The 21,445-nt window shown below is 35.2% G+C and overlaps 1 protein-coding gene across 7 annotated transcripts in view; it reads left to right on the top strand.

Moving 5' to 3' along the window:
- The window catches only part of TRPC4 (transient receptor potential cation channel subfamily C member 4), a 228,775-nt gene that overhangs the window by 172,018 nt on the left and 35,312 nt on the right, over positions 1 to 21,445 (top strand). For all 7 annotated transcript variants that reach the window (XM_010383057.2, XM_010383061.2, XM_010383063.2 and 4 more), the window contains one exon: positions 15,479 to 15,618. In XM_010383057.2, the coding sequence (XP_010381359.1) occupies positions 15,479 to 15,618 (140 nt within the window). The remainder of the gene's footprint in view (positions 1 to 15,478; positions 15,619 to 21,445) is intronic.

Raw genomic sequence — 21,445 nt, forward strand, 5'->3', positions numbered from 1 at the left:
CTGTAGGGAGTTAATATTTCTGAGAATTTTAGGATGAAAAGAGATTTCCTAGGGAAAAAAAAAAAAAAAAAAAAAAAAAAAAAACAGGCATACAAATGATCATCTTGCTTAAATAATGGGGCATGAGGAAAAAATGTTTATATATCAAAGAGATCTGTCAAACCATTATATTGTTCACCAAGTCTGGTGAATTGTGAATGCCTCATATCCGATACTGAGTTCTCAGTGCCTTGCTAGATCCATGATTATAAGGAGTGTGTGCTATGTTGTTGGGCTGTTCTGCAAAAGGCACTGGACTTAAATCCATGCTCAGGTTCTACCATTAGGAGACTATTAAATTATGGGTGGTCACAAGTTCTCAGGATTTTCAGTGTCTTCATCTACAAAATACAAGATTTAGAGTGAATGACATCTGAAGTCCCCCCGAATCGTATCATCCTGTCTGCTAAGCTACCATTATTAAAACAGAAAAAATTGATCCTTTCGGGGGAGGTATGGTGTTGAGTGGGAGAACCAAGCTAAAGACATCAGAGTAGGAACACTTTAATCTTTTACCAAAAATGTGATATATATAAAAAAGCATGGTCTGATTTGATGACTATATGAATGAATCTTCTATATTATCTTGCCCTGTACTGCTGTCAGATAAAGTAAGTGGCCATGAGTCCCTTAGCAGAACATTTCATAGTTCATTGTTTGCAAGGTTCTAGATTTATAATATCAAGATTGAATGACTTACGGAAATGATGTGGCTTATAAGTGTGTCCCTCATCATGTTAATTGTCCCAATGGTAGATTGGAACTCTATTTATGGTTTTTTCTCAAGTCTTCTTGAATTGACTTAGATTTTCAAACCATGTCACCTCTGTGAGTTACTTGTTGTATAAAGTAATACTTCTTTATTTGTACTAAATTTACTTTTCTTCCATTTTCAAAAGATCTTCCTCACCTTCATAATATCTTGATGTATGAGAAATGATCACTTTATACCTCTCATTTGGTTATACTAGCAAAACACTTTTCACTTATTTCTTTTATATATTTATATCATAAATGTCCATGTTTATCTAGGTAGGAAAGTTCTCTAACTTTAAAGCCTAACCTTTGAAACCAATTTCTTTTTCTTCTTAAGAAATATGGTTTTGCTTGGGAATTTCTGTTATTTTATATATCTTGCCGTGTTTCAGCAATAAGAACTGTATTCAGCCTCATAGAACCAGTTATCTTGTGTTTCAGTACAATGGCAGAATAAGGTTTCTGTTATTTCAGTATCTTTCTTGTTGAGGTTCAACATTGTTGACTGTTTAAATCTATTGTGTTTTATATCTTTAGAAAGCAGTTCATAATGGCTCTTCTATCCTTCTGCCACGGTGTCAGTGATAAGTTGGAACTCACCGTCCAACAAAGCTTTTAGAATTATTTTTACTTCAGACTTGCTTGTATTTGAAGGTTATAGACCTTTCCTTTCTGCCATCAAACAGCCTCAAGAGATCTTCTTGCACATATTTGCTGTCAGGATGAACTTTATTATATAAGAAAGAAAGCCAAAAAGCTTTACAGGGACCAAACTTATGATGCTGGTCATTGTGATACAGTTCTAACTAATAGAGAAAACTAATCATGGATAATTCTGTTAGAACTCTCAACAGATGAGTAAATTCCAGACAGATAGACACCAATATCCTTCTCAGGCTGTCAAATTACCCACTTAATCTAGAGTAAAAAGTAAAACAGTTGTTTGATCAAGCCTTGATATGGACCTGATAACAGAGCTATACTTTTTGGGTGTCTGGAGAAAAAGTTTCGTTGGAAACACTGAATGATGCATTAGAAAGAGCTGGAGGCTAGAAGATCAGAGACTTGGGTACTTTTATGTTCTCCATGACTCTGAGGGTCTTAACTTATTCAGGGTTTGATTTTTAATGTATTATACTAGGAATATGCAATGAATAGAATATGATAAATTTATTTAAAAATTACATGAAAACTAAAGTATGTTATATGTGTAATGTGCATTATGAGAATTCATCGAAATTATGGCAAGAGTTTTATCTCAAAGAGAGGTCATTTGTTTCTGAAGATAATACGTAGTAAGATAAGGGAAAAGCAAACTTTTGAATGCTAGTTTTCAGGGCTTCCTGAAACCCAGTTTGAATTTTCCCTCAGAATTCATTCCAACTCTGATTGTAACCCACAAATTTTGTTATAACTTATCCCTTTGCACAAAAGAGTATGGATATGTGTAAAATTTCCAGATGTAGACTTATGTAATGAGCTTAGTAAAATCAATTATAAAATGGATAACACTTTTCATGAAAGAAGTAGAACTTTGGACTGGGTGTGGTGGCTCACACCTGTAATCCCAGCACTTTAGGAGGACCAGGTGGGCAGATTACGAGGGGTTCGCGACTGGACTGGCCAACATAGTGAAACCCTATCTCTACTTAAAACACTAAAATTAGATGGGCATAGTGGCGGGCACATGTAGTCCCAGCTACTCAGGAAGCTGAGACAGGAGAATCGCTTGAACTCGGAAGGCAGAGGTTGCAGTGAGCCGAGATTGTGCCACTGCACTCCAGCCTAGACGACAGAGCAAGACTCCATCTCAAAAAAAAAAAAAAAAAAAAGGAAAGGAAAGAAAGAAAGAGAGAAATGAAAGAAAGAGAGAAAGAAAGAAAGAAAGAAAGAAAGAAAGAAAGAAAGAAAGAAAGAAAGAAAGAAAGAAAGAAAGAAAGAAACAGAAAGAAAGAAAAGAAAGAAACTTTAATGAAGGCTATTGTATGAATACAGCAGGAAATACTTTGTTCCTATGAGAAAACAAAATGGCTGCTGAAGTGATATGACACTGTGAGCATGCCCATGATTATGCCACAATTAAACAGTATGCAAATCTATGCACACTGAGCATGGTGAGAAAGGTGAACTGAGGAAAAGATATAACATAGGAGGAGGTCTAAGCTCTGTTAAAAATAGCTTCTATTGAATTCCTAGGCATAAAGTAAGAATTGCTCATAATATCCAGATTATACAACTTGCCTATAACACATACTTTATTTAGCAATTTTTTAAACAAGATTGGTTTCTCATTTCCATAATTTATTTTACATTTTTATGTTTTAAAAGGTTGATATTAACAAGTCTGAACATTTCAACAAGGCCTACCAAATTGAAGATGTAGAATGAAAAGTTGATGATCACATTTTCATCTAGATAAATATTCGTAGAGTCAAATAATACTATATGTATGGATATATATGTGTGTGTATGTGTGTGTGTATATATATACACACATATGTGTATAACCAGTTATGGTTTTTACACATATATGTATAATCAGTTATGTGTATATAAGTACATATAGACACATATATACACATACATATATACACATACACACACATGTGTATATATACATATGTGTATATATACATATGTGTGCACATATATTAAATTCTTCCTCTTATGACCATTTTTTCATCTTTTGTCAAAAGTCATTAAGATCATATGGCTTCATATTTTCAGCCTCACTGCTGAATTTCCCATCCCCTCAAGCAGCCCCAGACAATATACTCACAAGTATAAGAAATACGCCTATTACTTTCCCCAGTTCCTCCCTTGGCGTGGTGCTCAAATAATCTTAGCAAACTAGCTTCAGACACACACAGACCTTCAAACCCAAGTTGCAGACTACCCATTTATTAATTTAAAATGGATATTTTAATTTTTGAGGAAATCAGATAGTACAGTGTGACATATGACGCTCATGTTACTATTTATCTGTGCGAAAAAATATTTTAACATCACCTTCACAGAATTATAAAGACTAACACAGTAATATCTCAAACAATGAAATATTAATGAAGATTTCAGTTATTGTGTGTGCTCCTATTCATGCTGAACACATGATTTCTTTATTGGAGAGAAATGAACTCTTTTTAGGCCATGACAGTGAAATATAAATTTGATACAGCAAAATTGAAATTTCCAGGCCTTCAGAGAATGTTTGAAAACATGGTTTAGATGGTTCAAGGGAAGAGGGGAAAAGATAGGAAAAGAGTAGATACTAAAAAGAAAGGGTCATAGTAAAAAAAAAAAAAAAAAAAAAAAAAAAAAAAAAAAAAAAACAGCATGAGAGATTCTTGAATTAGTGTTCATTAGCACAGAGTAACAATAGTAGTAGTAGTAGTAGTAGTGGTAGTAGTAGTAGTAGTAGTGGTAGTAGTAGTGGTAGTAGTAGTAGTGGTAGTAGTAGTGGTAGTAGTAGTAGTAATCGTAGTCATAAATAGTAGAAACTGAAAAGTTAGGCACTGTGCTGAGTAATTTAAATGCATTCTTTTGTTCGAACTTCACAGTAACTGTTCCATTTAATCATAATAAATGAGTTAATGTCTCATTTCACAGAGAGGAAACAGGCTTAGAGAATTTAGATTCCTTGCAGGGATCAAGGGATCAAGGAGCTAACAAGTGATACTAAATTCAAACTCCAGTCCATGTAAGTCTAGATCTAGATTCTTTATCCTTTCTGAGACACTGACCCAAAAGTGTGAGAGGTAGAATTTGAAAAGGCAAAAACAGCTCAGAACATGTCTCCATACCTAAGACTTCTTCACTTCTATTTGCCGACTTAGATTTTTACACAGGTGAAATTTGAATGGACCATGTTTCTGCTTCATTAAACGTGTAATGCTCTTTAAGATGTACATTTGATATGATTTACTATTGAATATTATCTTTACCAACATACCAAACTTATCACTACCACCACGCTCACATCACCACAGGAATCATCACTGCCTTGCTTCTAATCTAAAACATATTATGTGTGGCTTTATAGTACTAAAAGAAACAATCCATTCCAAGAAAGAAAGAGTAAGGCCTTCGATTTGACCTAGACATGTTTCCTCTTTTGCTTTCCATGTGTTAGTTGCTATGTCTTAAAGTTAAACTTGTTTTCTTCAAGGACATTATTATTTTTTAAATTTCTGTGTGTGTGTGTGTGTGTGTGTGTGTGTGTGTGTGTGTGTGTGTATGTAAGGGGTACTCAGGAAAACTGAAAGAAATAAATATATTTCCTTTGTGCATATTTATTTTTAAAATATTCAGAAGTTTGTATTAAGTGGAAGGTGGTAATTTTCATAGTGAAACTATTAATATTCACTTATTCGAAACTATATATTAGGCAACTACTGCTACCTGTTGAAAGGGTAATGAACAAGGAACTGGAGAAATATTTATTCCTTGTCTTCCTATCTACATAAGCATTCTACTTCTTAGTTTTCATGGAAAATTTTTAAATTAAAATCCTATAAAAAGAATGCTCCTACACTGATAAAATGTCTCACTTGATTTTTAAGTAACTATTTTTAGGTCAGAAGCTATCAGATGATCTGGAATTCTAAAGTTCTACACTTCACTCTTACTCTGAAACTAACATGGCATCCTTTCTTGGTAAACTTAAAAATGTGTACTTCCTTAATTATATATTCCTAGCTTTTTTTTCTCAAAATGTTAAAATAATGGTGTCAAAACCCATAGTGGTTTAAGCATTTTTAGATGTCTTCCAACTAAGAATATTTAACATTCACTGTCTCTTTATGTCAGTGTTTTTTGAAGTATGGTCTGCTGACTAAAATTATAATTACTGTAGATTCTTATGACAAATTCAGATTATGGTTGGCTGATTTAGAAATTCCAAAAGTATTTTAAACATTAAAGACTGAGAAACAATTCTGGAAGTCAAATTTCCTAATCATGTAATGGTTTTATTAAGGAGCTTCAATGTATTTGAATCTAAACATGAAATGGTTTTACTTCTTTCTGTCACTCTCCTTGGCCACCTTATATCAAATATCCTTTCTTTGTTTCCGAATGATATCACTATCAGTTATCATAAATTTTCTGAAATTCACATTATTTAAAAGTAGGCTATGTTCAGTTTAAAACTCAAATTTTATAATAAGCTTAAAGATCTTCTCTTCCCAATAAAGGCCTGACTCATGGCTTGAAGGATATGGAATTGTCCATCTCTTACACATCCTTTAACTCCAACACTGGTATTCAAGGTGGGACATAGGCTCTTCATGTTTCCTCATTCCTGTTGCTTTAGGGAAGATGGGGGATGAGAGAAGTTAAATGTCCTGATTTATCTGGTACCCTGGTCAGAGCTCTTTCTTGGTTGGTTGTCCTGCCTCTCCGGCTATTACTGAGCCACCTGTGCGATGCTGACTCTCCTGAGGGGTGCATGGCTGTTCTTTGAGGGCCCGGTTGTGCCTCCATACTGCATAGTTCTCTGAGTCAGAGATTCAACTCTGCCAGGCATCTTCCAGTTCCTCCACTCCTGCAACCAGCAGTCAGTCCCTAATGGGGGTCCTGGAACCCTAACAAATCCCTATTGAGTCCTTGCAAGAAGGCTCAAACCCAGCCTATCCTTGTAACATGCACTTACCTCACAACAGCATCACAGAACATTACCACCTTAAAAGACAGAAGGCCAGACTACCATGGGCTACTCTATTGCCAAACTTCCCTGCTTTTCTATTTTCTGTGATGAGCTGGACCCAAGGGGAGAGAGCAAGCCAACTGCCCAAACAGATGCTCCAGCAGCGGTGAGGTAGTAGTTCCTCCTTGTGGAAATTCCCAGACTTTATGAGGGGTTTTCTTGGAGTCTCCTTTACTTGACTTAGGGAGGCAGTAGTATTGGTGAGGAAACACCCTTACGTCTCCTTCTGATATTCACTTTTAGCACGAAAACTGCACTGTCCTGGCCAGGCTGCCGATGCCTGTAATCCAAGCTCCCTCCTTGGGAGGCCAAGGTGGGGAGATTGCTTGATGCCAGGAGTCCAAGACCAGCCTGGCCAACATAGCAAGATTTCTTTTCTACCAGAAACAACAACAACAACAAAAAAAAGATAGCTGGGCATGGTAGCATGTGCCTCTAGTCTTTGCTACTCTACACAGGAGGCTGAAGTGGGAGCATCGCATGAGCTCAGGGGTTTGAGGATGCAGTGAGATATAAAGCACCACTACACGGCAACCTGGGAAACAGGGTGAGACTCTGTCTCTAAAAAATAACAACGACGACAAAAACAAAACAGAAACCCTGCACTCCCTGACCTCGTGGCTCTCTCGCCATCTGTCTTCCTAGGTCTACCTCTGTTATAAATTATGGAAGTAGAGGGCTAGATGTTTGGGAACAGATAGGGTCCTGATGCCTCCTAGTAGGCCCTAGAAGGAAAAGTTTGGTTACAATTTTCTGTAAACTCTTTTCAGAACGTGGATACTTGGGGTCCTTGTTTTCATCTTTGTTTGAGTTTTAAGTATAGTGCTGAGAACAGGAGCTGCCCCTTAACTGAGTGCCTCTTAGCGGTTCAGAACAACTGGGTTTCTACTGAAAAAAAGAATTCCTTTAAATTTCTCTTTGAACAGAAGCAGAGTTTTGACAAGAGACTACTTTTATATTCCCTGATTTGAAAATCAAAAAACAAAACAATACAAAACTCCAACAGGGAGGAATGTTTTGTGTTCAGTTATCTTCGTTGATTTGATACCACAACATAAAGCTCAGTGTCCTGTGAAGAGACTTCCAAGGTCAGGTCCCCCACAGCTTTGGGGTTTAAATGCTGGACCCCTGGAAGTTGTCATAGGTGAAAAGGTGACGTACTTTTTGTTTGGGGTTATTTACTATTGGTGTAAGTACTGACAGTAAGAAAGGGAACGACAGGAGATCTGTTTGCAGAGTTACACATTTGTCACATGTAATTGGTGCTGTTAAATGTGGCAGCTGAGCGTTGCCTACCCCATCACATCCTCACAGCCAGCTTCGCAGGACATAATAGAACCCTCAAATAGCCCTGAGTGAAAATTGTTATGGGAAAGGTAGAAAAAAAAAAATAGTAAAAACTTCCAGGCATCTACAAATATTTGTAAAAGGAAGTTCTCTGACCCATTTGTACTGTGATCTTTCCTTTGTTGGTCCCCACAGTCTTGACATCGATGCTTGTAATTAGGCCTCCACCACAACTCTGAGAAATCATGTCCTCTGTTTATAAACAGCAAAGAGCAATTTTGAAATGTTCCCATTGTGGGAACAAGATAAACATTTTGTGACAGAAGCTCTCTTAATCTTTGTTCTCTTCAGGCTTTTTAGTTACCATGGATAATTTACTATCTGAATTCATTTTTTTAGTTAATAGCACCCTCTAGTTTTTCTAAAAGCTTGTTTCTTCAAATATTCAGTAAATGTTGCCAGAATAAATGAAACTGGCCATTCCGCTACCATGCTCATAACAAACATAAATCCACAGCCATCTGACAGGTATGTGGTGACCAGAGCTATAAAAAGTGATATTTCAATCTGGAACTTAAAAAAAGAGATCCCAACACATTACCCAACAGACATTGATTGGCAATCTTATCTATAGCTCAAGTTTAAACAAAATGATGGCATGAGTTCCCAGTTTTATCAGGATCTCTGTTTTTCCCACACAATTGTGCCTTTCAAAGGTCAGAAGTGAAGTAAGATTTTGGGTGGTCAAGAAAATCAGATTTAATGTCTCCTCCTTGATCTCCCAAGGAACTGTAATATATCAGCATTGTGAGTATTGCTTGGTAGTCTTCTTAGAAAACCTTAGAGGTCATCTAGTCTAAACTTCCAGTTGAAGTTTCATCTCCTTTAACCCATCAAATGAGAACAGAGTCTGCTCAGCTATGAAGGAAGTTGAAATAAAATATTGACTTGTACTGAGCTCATAACTTCTTTATACTTCCTTCCCAAAGCCTTTCTTCCTCTATGTAAATACCCACAAAATATTTGAATTTAGCTATTTCGGTGACTGTTAATAATCACATTTGACTTTCCAGTTTAGCAGAAGCAGGTACAAAGATAATGAAGTTTATCTGTAATACATAATGAAATATAAATGTTCCGGTTAGCATGTACTTTAAAATATATTTTATTTCATGATACATACAAATCTGAAAGCAACCGAATTACAAATTCATTAAGTTGGAATGAATTTTAGAGATTACGCAGATCCGTCTCCACTCACTGCTACAATTTCTGTGGCTTAAAGACAGCCTCTGGATTGGAATCTCTATGTCACAGGGTAATCCATTCCAGTTTTAGAGCAACTCTAATTGCCAGAATATTCTTCCTTATATTTGGCCAGAAGCCATCTCTCTATATTTTTCTTATCAAAGGTCCAATTTCTGCTTTGTGGAGCAGACCAGAGCAAGTCTGTGCCCTCTTGTACAGGACAGCTCTTCATCTCTCATGGCAGCGATTGTGATGACTGCTTTTAGTAAAATTGTTATAATCCTAATAGGAAGAAGTGATCTTTGGCAATTTATCCAGTTAGGATAAAAATCATACTTTGTAAAAGTCATGTAATCCAAACCTCTGATTTTTGAAGTGAACTGAAACCTAGAGAGGCTAAGCTAAGATTCTAAAGCTGATTGCTAGCTGAGTTGAGCCTGGCCCCTTGATCACCTAACATAGACTAGCTCTTATCACTGTGCCTTCTGGTGAAAAATTAACTTGAAATGCATTTGTTAAACCAATGATTGCATGCACATATTTAATATCTGGGAATTTGCAGTGTCAAGCAAGACAAAACAAATAAGCAACATTGTACTGAGCTCATAACTTCTTCTTTATGCCTCCTTCCCAAAGCCCTCTTTCTGTCCTCTGAAGCACATAGCTCTGTGCCTTGTAAACTCTCAAGAATAAGAAAATGTTGTCCAAGTGCACTGCATTTAGAAGATTCCGATCCAGTCCTGGTTTCTTCATTACCTAGTGGCATCGCATTGTTGTTTACACTGCCTCTTTGGGCCTTAGTTTTCTCATGCAGGCTGTGGTTTTCTATTGAATTCTGAGTCTGTAGCCAGGTTAGTAGGAGAAAGCACCATAGGTGTGGAAAAAATGTGTGCCAAGCATTTTTTCTCACTGGATATTTTAAATTCTAAGTTTCCCACCAGCTCTAAAATCCAGTGCAGGCATCGTATCTTACTCAGTTCTGATATACTCCTTTCTCCAATATGGAGGTAGTAAATATTATCATTTTCCCAATTATGTCCCAATTCTATCTGACCTCTCATGAGAGATTTATTTGTGAAAGATGACTAAAAGGGGAAACTAGGACATAAATGCTGAATTTAGAATAAAGCAGTTGTCTACAGCCAACTTTAAAAAATACACTATAATTAATTTATCTGAAAGCAGCTCTCATATGAGTTAGAAATTTGAATATAACAAAATATAAAAACAAAACTTTATTGATAATTTTAAATAGTCATTGTTGATTTTCACTAATTAATGATAGAACTTCATGTCGACTATGCTTTTATTTCGTTCAACATTTTATTATTAAAATTTTCAAACATAGAGAAAATGTAAAAGAAATGTAGTTACTCATATATTACCTGTAATCAATGTATTATAATAATATTTTAAATTATTTTTTCTATCACTGTATTCATTCCTCAATATCAATTTTGTAATTTTTGCTACATTCAAATTAAGTTGTAACACTAACTTTTGGAGTTGAGTGCAGAGATATAAGATGTTATCAAACACATACAGTCACCACCACAGGAGGCAGCAAACTATGGCCCTGATCTCAGATTGTTTGCCAGTTTTTTAAAATAATTTCATTGAAACACATTGATGCTCATTTATTGCAAAGCCTAAATTATTTGTTCTCTGGCCCTTTACAGAAAAGTCGTTGTAATTTTTTATAAATGCCCTTTATCAAATTAAGAAATTTCCCTTTTATTCATACTTTACTGAAAGTTTTTATCATGAATGCATGTTAAATTTTGTCAAATGCTTATACTGCATCTATTGAAATGATCACATTTTTTCAAAAATCTGTTGATGGGATAAATTATGCTGATTGATTTTTAAATATTGAAACAATATTTCATTATCTGGAAAAAACATGATTTGGTCATTATTTATTATATATATATAGCTAACTTTTATTCACTACTATTTATTGAGGATTTTTGTGCATATTTATAAGGGCTATTGGTGTGTCATTTTAAAGAATTTTGTCTGATTGTTTATCAGTGTAATACTTGCCTCTTAAATGTTTCTTACTGTTGTGTCTTTGTAAGAATTTGATTAGCACCAGTATTATTTTTTCTTGAAATGTTTGGTTGAACGCACCATGAAACCAACTGGACCTGAATTTTTTTGTTGTTGGAAGGATATTAACTACATGTTTATTTCCTTTAATAAGTATAGGACCATTCAGGTTGCTTTATGTCCTCCTGAGTGAGTTTTGAAGTTTACGTCTCAGGAAAAAAAACTCATTTAAGTTGTGAAATGTAGGAGCACCCAGTTATTCATTCTAGTTGCTTATTATTCTTATAATATCTATAAGATCTGCATTGATGTTCCTTCTTTAATTTCTGATATTGATCATTTATATCATCTTTTTTTGTTAATCATTCTGGCTAGCGCTTTATCAATTTTATTGACCACTTCAAAAAACTAGATTTTGTTTTCATCGATTTACCTTTCATTTTATGTTTCAGATTTTATTGATTTTTGTTACCTTTGTTATTTTCTTCTTTCTGCTTGTTTTGGTTTAAACTTGCTCTTCTTTTTATAATGTCTTAATTGAAGGTGAAATCACTGAGTTGAACCCCTCATTCTTTTTTAATAAAGCATTCAGAGCTACACATTTCCTCTAAGCACTGCTCTAGAAACCTCACCAAGAGTTTTTAGTTGTATCTTCGTTTTCAATCTTTTCAAAATATTTTTAATTATTCTCATAAATTCGTATTTGAGCCGAAAGATCTATATTGTTTAGTTGAAAAATATTTGGAGATTTTCTAGGTACATTTAATTATTGATTGGTTGTTTATTTGTGTTGTGGTCATAGAACTTACTTAGTATGACTTCAACATATATAAATGTGTTGAGGTTTGTTTTAGGGTCCATACTATGGTCTATCTTGGTCAATGTTCCATGTGCACAAGAAAGAACTACGTTTTCTGCTGTTGTCATGTTGTTGATAGTGTTGTTCAGGTCTTCTGTGTCATTACTAAATTTCTGTCTACTGGTTGTGTTGGTTACAGAGAGGAATGCTGAAAGCTCCAATTATAATTTTACTTTTCTTTGTTTCTTATTTCAGTTTTAATAGTTATGGCATCTTGTATTATAGGGTTCTTTTGTTAACCATAAGCACACACAGAATTTTTATATCTTCTCAGCGAATTGGCCTTTTTATTTTTATGTTATATCCCTCTCTATGCCTAGTAATATTGCTTCTTGTAAAATACATCTACTTTTATATTAATGTAGCCACGGGAGCTGTCTTTTAATTATTGTTTTATGTTATTTCTTTATTTTTCCTTTACTTCTGTGTAATGAAGTAAAGGAATGAACTGTAATAGAGCTGTGCCTGTACTTTTTTTTGGTGTATGATCATCTCTGTATTTTCATTAGTGTGTTTAGATCATACGTTTCATTGAGTATAATTATGATATGGGTAAACTGGAAATCTACCCCCATTGCTATTGTTCTTTCCTATTTATTCCATCTGTTCTTCATTGCATTTTTCCTTATTTGCCTGTTATTGGATTAAATATTTGTATATCACTATTATTTACATTTATGGCTCATATATTTAAAAATATTTAAAAGGATGCCATAATATTTATGATATAAACTTAATTTATTACATTCTAACTTCAAAAATATTATTCTGCTTTATGTGTAGTATAAGAACCTTATGATGGTAGGCTTATAATTCCCGTCTCATCTTCTGTGCTAATGTCATTATACATTTTACTTTTACATATGTTGAAAATTACAGTATATTGCTACAGCTTTTACTTAGGCAGTAATTATAAGTTAGAAAACTTAAATAAAAATAAATATATTTATATATATATAACATATCTTCATATATGTATATGTACACATACACACACATTTCTGGACATAAATCTTCATTTTTAAAAATAAATCTAACTTTCTGTCCAATATTATATAACTTCTGGCTTAAAAATATCCTTTTAGTATGTCTTTTAGTGTGGGTCTGACAGAAATAAATTGTCTCAGATTTTGATTGTTTGAAGAAAAAGTCTTTAGTATTTCTTAGAGCTGTTTGTGTTGTATATAGAATCCTGGGTTAATTTTTATTCTTTTTCTGTCAGCACTTTAAAGATGTCACTCCAGGCCGGGCGCGGTGGCTCCTGCCTGTAATCCCAGCACTTTGGGAGGCCAAGGCAGACGGAGCATGAGGTCAGGAGATCGAGACCATCCTGGCCAACATGGTGACACCCCCATCTCTACTAAAATACAAAAACTTGGCCGGGTGGGGTAGTGTGTGCCTGTAGTCCCAGCTACTTGGGAGGCTGAAGCAGGGAAATCATTTTAACCCAGGAGGCGGAGATTGCAGTGGGCCGAGATCACGCTACTGCACTCCAGCCTGGTGACAGAGCAAAACTCCGTCTAAACAAAACAAAACAAAACAAAAAAAAGATGTTACTCCATTGCCTTGTATATATTTTTTACATCAGAAGTATGCTGTCAGTCTTACTTTTCTTCATTGTTTTTTTTTTTTTTTTCTTGGCTGCTTTCGGTATTTTTTCTTTATCTTTTTTTTTGACGGCTTGAGTATGATGCATCATGGTGTATGTGGGTACATATGTGTACGTGTGTTTTGGAAAGTTATTCATTCCACCTGTGCTGAAGACTAGCAACAGATGTACGCAGCCTTTATGCCCAAAAATGTACATGCCTCTTCTCTTCTATGTTAGTGTAGAGGTTTGAGGCAGTAAGTCAGGAGTTGAGTTGGGTTTGGGTTTTGTTGTTGCTACAGTCAATTTCAGTGCATCACATGCCTCAGCTTAGGGTGGAAAAGAAGATTATTCTCAGTGTTCCTTCTCCACCTTCCCTGTGCATCTGTGCCTCAGAGGCCCTTCCTCCAGTGGTTGTCAATTGCTGATTGTTCACTGGTGTTTGTTGGCCTAGTGATGCAGGGCAGGAAAACTCTCTGATGTCCTCATCCAGGGTCAGACATAGGCAGGCCTATATCTGAGTGCTAGGGATGGCACTTTCTCCATGATCTATGCCCTCTTTTTCATGGCAAACATGGCAGCTTATGTACAGGGAAGTTTTTCCTGCCCCTGCTCTACTGGTGTTGCTTTAAACCTGAGACCCAGGAGTGCTTTCTGTCTCTTCCACCAGGCCAAAGTGTTTTGCTCCTTAGGGGAGAGGAGCCTGGATAGGAATCTGTGCCTCTTCCACAGAAACAGCCTCTTTTCTTCCCCGGGCTTGAACTATAATATTTCCCCTGAGCTTTGGATAGGGTCCATGAAGAAGAGCATGCAAAACAGTAGAAATGTTCCTTGTGACTGTGGGTCCCAGGGATTCGTCTCTCCTGCGACCTCACAGTGAGCCTAATGTCTTGGATGGTACCAGTGTCTCTTCCTTGCATACTCTGCCGCAGGTGAGCTAAGGCTCAAAACATGGATCCTTCAGAGGAGAGTACTTATATTTAAAGTTTAGATTCTTTGATTTCTCATCTCTCTGATGCATGCTTGAAAAATTATAATTTTATAATTTCAATTTTTCTTGAGTCAGTGTAGGGATAATACTTTTCCAACTTTCTACATCCTATGTAGATCTTCAACTCTAAATTTCATGTTTCAGAATATTATCCTGAAGAATTCTCATTGTTTGCTTGTGTTAATGTAGTTATGACATCATATTTACCCTTTTAATATTTACTGAATCTAGATATTTTGATATCTCTCTCATCATTAGGCTCTAAATATGGAATTATAAAATTTTAATAAGATAATGGAAATAAAATAACCTACACTAATATTTTGTAAGTACTTCATAGAACTTGAAAATAAAGCATTTCCTATTAAAAATTAAAAAAATATTTTTCTAGATACAGCTTTAAAGCTATTGCTACATATAAAGTATTTTAATGAATTACCATGAATGCTATAACCATCATTTCTCAAGACTAAAGTCCGGTCTCTGAAGGCACTAACTGCTTAAAGAAAGACAATAAGGTACTCCACTTATTGTCTGAAACCAGTTTTGATTGCTAGATACACTGATTTTCATGATCTTTGAGTCATTTTGACTTGGGAGAAAAATATATGTCAAGATATTTGCTTTTTAGAAAATGTTATTTTGCAAGGGAAATATATAGTTATAAAGGAGCTACAGTATAACTCAAAAACTACATATCTTTATGAATTTATCAAATGGATAAAAGAAAGTGAGGCTGTCCTAACAACATCTTCTAGAATTAACTTAGTATCTGAAAGTCTTAAACTATGGCTGGGACTCAATATTATTACCTATAAAAAAATAGAAATTGCATTCTAGTGTAACAGTGTGGTCTCTTGCAGCTTCGAGATCTGTAATTGTTAAATTGTATATTGCTTTTTTTTAGTGATTCTACTGAAACCATACTTATAATGAATCTTTCTATAATCGCAGGTTTCATATGGGGAGAAATTAAACAGATGTGGGATGGCGGACTTCAGGACTACATCCATGATTGGTGGAATCTAATGGACTTTGTAATGAACTCCTTATATTTAGCAACAATCTCCTTGAAAATTGTTGCGTTTGTAAAGGTAACTATTATTTATGTTGTTGGTAAAGCATATGTTCTGATTATTAATGATATACTTTCAATTGATATTAATTTTATTAATAAAGTTACCTAGAGCTTTTTATGGATGTAGTATTCATCAGCTCATGGTTTTATTAATAGATATATAGGGATAAAAATACATAAGTAAATGCATAACCTTTAATCACAAAACAAATTTTTATAAGTAGAAGTTATCACCCAATTCCCTTGCATCTACTAAGTAGAATGATGTCTCAAAATTATTCACGGTAACTGCTCTAGTTTCTAATCCTTTCTATTTCTACTGAAATTCTACTTCAAACACTGTTTAAATTTTGACAACCCAAACCTATTTTCTTCAGTTATAACTAATAGATAAAATTTCATAGACAGATCAAAATATTACTCTTTCAAAGCGTTGAAATTATTATTTCAGTATAAACTAATACAATTTGATATAATTAGAGCAGAATATAATTTCTTTCTCCTCATCCCATTCAACCTGACAGTGCCTGAAATCTCACACACTCATTACTCCCCCAGATTTTGTACACCATCAATCTTATCCCAACCTCATAATTTGCATAAAACAGTTTTGTTCTGTCATGACAATTGGGATTATTTTGTACTTTGTTGGGTTTCTTTCAACCCAAAGGATTATCTTCTCTCCTTCACTGACTTGCCTTTTCCCCCTTTTCTTTTCTCTTTCTTTTAAAAAAAATTTTCAAAATGACTACTTAATTAGTAAAATAAATAAATAAATAAAGAATATACAATTGGGTATGACATAAATAATGCATTCAATTTAATAATCTGAACTACGAAATTCTAACATGTAGATTAACTTTTATTCATTTGGCCTAGTTCTTAAAATAACGCCCTCTGCTTCTGTGGGCAACCTTCAGGTATGACAGAATCAAAATTGTCTGAAGTTGGAAAGGCCATAGTTTTCAGTTAAAATGCTACCAGTTCTCACCAAAATACTAGGGGAAAGCAATTTCTGTCAATTTTATGGAAAGCAAGTATATTTTAAAATGAAAACATAATTCGGTAATTGTATTAATGCATTGAGGTAAATGACCTTGAAAAATTTAAGACAGCAGAAGGTACTCTTTTAACCAAAGGAGACTATGCATCTCTGTAAGAGGTGGGCAGTCTGTGATTAAGCGCCTAGCTCTCCAGTCCCCTTCTTCTGTCATAATCCTTAGATGTATACATAAAATTGTTCAGACCTTCTTCTAAAAGTAATATAGGTAGTTATTTTGTGGTTTTGTGCTGTTATGAAATTCTGGGATTATATCACAATAGCAGTTCTTCTCAAATTTCTAGGTGGACAAGAATCATAAGGAGAGCTTGCTAAAACTCAGGCTCCTTTTCTCCATCACCAGGTTTAAGTTAGGCATACTAGGACAAGGTCCAAATTTGCATTTCTAACAAACTCCCAGTTTATATTGACACAGTTGATCTAAGGAAGACACTGTGAAGAACATTGCATTGTATAGCTAGACCTATTCTACAGCTCAGAGAAGTGTGAGATTGAGTCCAAAAGAAACTGCTATTATACATTTATTTAGAAAATATTTAAACTAAGCTATATCATGTTTGTATTTGTTACATTTGTATGATGTTTATATACAGTACATATATTTTTTCATATGTAAGAACTCTGGTATGTAGTGAGTATGCTTACACAGATTAATGGATATTTGTAGATGTTTTGCCTCAAGACTTTTAGATGTGGGATTTTAATTTAGTTAAAAAGTTGTAAATTCTACAGTGGCAAAATCTAATTTACCATTAAAATCTAAGCATTGTTCTTTATGTTTAGAATTAAACTCATTCACCCCCAGTGATGAAGAGGAGGGGGCAGAGGGGGAAACGGGATATGGAGAAGTGCACAGTAATTACTGCAGATGAAGACGACCTAAGGAATGTGAAATCTTCAAAAAATACATAGTTTGTTAATATATGGTCATAGGAGTTCAGCTATAATTGGAAATATAAACCATGACATGTCCTTTCTGAAGGATTTGCATTTAGCACAATGTATGTGTTTGAGTTGGGTGCATGTATTCACTGGCATGCACTGTAAAATCACATCTTTTGTGCTCCTTTCCTCCATCACTTACTAGTTGGGTGATCTTGAGACTGTTTCTTCATCTCTGTTTGTCTCATCCATAAAATAAGAAAAATAATAATCTCTACCTTATGCTGTTGGCATGAGAAGTAAATGAGTCGATGTATTTAAAGTGCCTGTTACAGAATAAACACACTAAATTCGTTTTTCCTTTTTTTTTTTTTTATTTTTGTCTTTGCTTTCTTCCTCATATACTATGAGTCCACTAGACTTGCCTTTTGTAAGGTCTTTAATGTGTCTCTTTTGCTTTATTTTAATTTAAAAAGAGTGTGAGCTTTAGGTCCACACTTGCCTTCACCATGTTCAATCTGTATGGTGTGGGGCAAATTATTGAATGTAGGTATCAATTTTATCATCTGTAAGTTGATGATAGCAATCAAAAGATTATTTTTGATTTGCTATTTGTGGGGACCTGTGATGTCACTGTGACTTTTTGATTTGTCCTTTCTTACCTTACGCTTGTTCTGTCATTCAATTTTTTCAGGCTAATTTGTAATAACTTATAAATTATTATTTTAAGAACAGGTAGGTTATTTGCAGGAAAAAATAGAGTCTGATGTAGATAAAGCAAACAGCTATTATGTGAATCAAGAAGCTAATTAAATCGATAAGCATTTATTGGAGCACACTAAGAAACAGCTTTTGATCTGGTTGCTGAGAATGCAAATCTGCCCAAGAGGTAGCTCTTGCCTTCAAGTGGGTCACAGTTAGGCAGATGAAAGAGAAATGCATGTAAACAAGGATCTTACAATGTAGTAAGGTCTATAACAGGGGCTACTGTGGCATGAGAGAAGGAACTGAACTTTTCTATAATGGCATGGAATTATCCAGAGGACAGTACAAGTGGACATCTATCATGATCATGAACATGCATGAGCATTCAAGACAGAAAAGACACAATATGCAAAAGTGAGAGTGTCTAACAAGCAGAGTTCAATATCTATTTTGGATTATCCTAAAAATGTGGGCAAGGAGAAGGTGAGAAGGACTTTCCACATCTTGCTATCGGGCTTGAATTTTACCCTATAAATTATAAGGATCCATTTATGACATTTATGCAGGGAATGGTTCAAATGATGATGATTGCCTGAAATAGAGCAGTGAACATATGAGAAGATGAGAGAAGATTAGACTTGAACAAATTTAGGTATTAAGGTCTGGGAGATATGTGATTTAGTAATTATGAAATACGAGGTAGATGAAATCATGCTAATAATTCTCCTTAGTAAATAGATTCACCTCTTTTGCATCAGATAGGATTACCAGTGTTATAACTAGGACCTCTGCTGGGGTCTTGCAATTACAGAGACTGGAAGCCTGAGATCAAGGTTCCAGCATAGTTGGTTTCTGGTGAGGTCTCTCTCACTGACTTATGGAAGGTTGGCCACATTCACCTGGTGGGGATGGGGCGTAAGAGGTTGGGAGAGAATGCAAACTTTCTCTCCTTATAAGGTGTGTCTCCTTTTAAGGACACTCCTCTCATCATGAAAGTCCACCCTCATGACCTCATCTAAACCTAATCACCTCCCAAAAATACCATCTCCAAATACCATCACACTGGGGGGCTCAGTTTGGGGAGGTGCAATTCAGTTCATGGCACTCACACTTCTGCAATTCATCTACTTGCAGGAAAGATCTTTCTTTAAAACACACACTAAACAGCCCTTCTAACCAAGGCCGTGGAACTGCTGTGACTACGACTTATATCACTTCCTACCTATGCGATCTGGAGCAAGTTACTGAATCTATGCCTCACATTTCTCTGCTGTAAAACAATAATAACAATCAAACATAATAGAATGTTTATGAAGATTAAATCAATGAACATTTAATGCCATAGAATAGAATCTAATATAAAAATGCAGTATATGCTCTTAATTTTTATATACAATGCAACAGTATTATAATGTGCAAAGAGAGCATAAAAATATGTATGGCTTCAATATTATCCATTTTACATGCAAAGTTTTGTGGTGTAACTTTAGTCTGCTCCCCAAAGTGTGGGATTGTCTAAGATATTCTTTAGTTTTATGGCAGAAAGCTATAGAGATTTGAATCTTAGTTGTTTAATCAGAATTATGTACTTGAAGAGAAAATAATATGCCTTCCTGGTATAAACACTGGTCCTTTTGGCCTTTCACTACTTAATTATCTGATGAATTTCTAGAAAGGGAAAAGATTTCACCATGTAAAGCACACATTAAAACCAAATACATGTTTCTTATTTAATCTCACTGCCCAGTATTTTTATTTCATATTAATTTAACTTTTACTCATTTCTATTTATTACTTGACATTCACAAGTATGCATCAGAGACTATAGAAGATATAAAGATAACCTAACATATTTTCCTACATTCAATAAACTTCTGATCCAATATTATGATTCAGTTCATCTTTCTCTCTTAACATTCCTGCTAAACTCTTCATGACTTGGCTCCAACTTATCTCATCCTCTCATACTCATCTCACTGTCTCCAGATCTTCTGTGTTACATCTGTGTCAAGATACATTTATAAAAATGATCCATATACTCTAATCACTTTGTTTTTTAATATGTCTATAATTCTTCTCCCCAGAGTGCTTTTTGAATAGAAATAAAGTCTTGGGGCAAAACCGAACTAGGGTACGTACGGACTGAAAACAAATAATTGAGAGAAGGAGGAATACAGGAATGAATGATCCGAGAAAACCTATGTGTGTTTAAAGTAGTTCTTGATTTCTTTCTAAAGGATTACTTTACAACACGGAGCTGTCAGCTCTGATCAGCAAGATCCTAGTGTCCGTGCTTCTGCAGTCGGAGTAAAAGATTAGCACGGCTTGATTAATGTAAGACTTCACCATGTTGTAAACTCGTATGGCATCTTCCTTGATCACTACCATGAACCCTGAAGATAGTGCCTGACACAGAGCAGGCACACTCATGTATACTTTATGAATGAATAACAAAATAATTGGAATTTAAATTCGTTCTAGAAAAATGGTACAATGTTCATGGAAAAGCATTTTGGTAAGAATGTGTAACTAATCTGAGGAATTACCAGTATTGAAAGTTTGAGCCAAAACATTAGGTGTTTAATTAGGGCCAAATGGCAGTTAAATCTTTAAAAGAAGTCAGAACACAGAAGCTTTATGTAGCATGTTGAAAAACCAGAAGGCCATCTCAAGGACAATGTTGTGATTGAAGAACATTAAATAATATGTGACATGGTCTGGTTGGCTCCTTTAAAAGATTCTGGAGGAGGGCTGGACGTGGTGGCTCATGCCTGTAATCCCAGCACTTTGTAAGGCCCAGACCGGCAGATCACCTGAGGTCAGGAGTTCAAGACCAGCCTGGCCAATGTGGTGAAACCCCATCTCTACTAAAAATGTAAAACTTGGCTGGGCATGGTGGTGGGTGCCTGTAATCACAGTTACTCAGGAGGCTGAGGTAGGAGAAGTGCTTGAACCCAGGAGACGGAGGTTGCAGTGAGCCGAGATTATGGGACTGCATTCCAGCCTGGGCGACAGAGTGAGACTACATCTCAAAAAACAAGATTCTTGAGGAGATACATAGATGATGGAGGACATAAGACTTAAGGCAGGGAGAGCAGTGAGGAAGGTGCTACAGTTATATCTGAGAAATAAGAGGTACGAAGAGAAGGAAGCAACCTACATAAGATTTGGGTTTAGATGCTGGAATTTTAGATGT

Source organism: Rhinopithecus roxellana, chromosome 18, assembly GCF_007565055.1.
Source record: "Rhinopithecus roxellana isolate Shanxi Qingling chromosome 18, ASM756505v1, whole genome shotgun sequence".
NCBI classification, from domain to species: Eukaryota; Metazoa; Chordata; class Mammalia; order Primates; family Cercopithecidae; genus Rhinopithecus; species Rhinopithecus roxellana.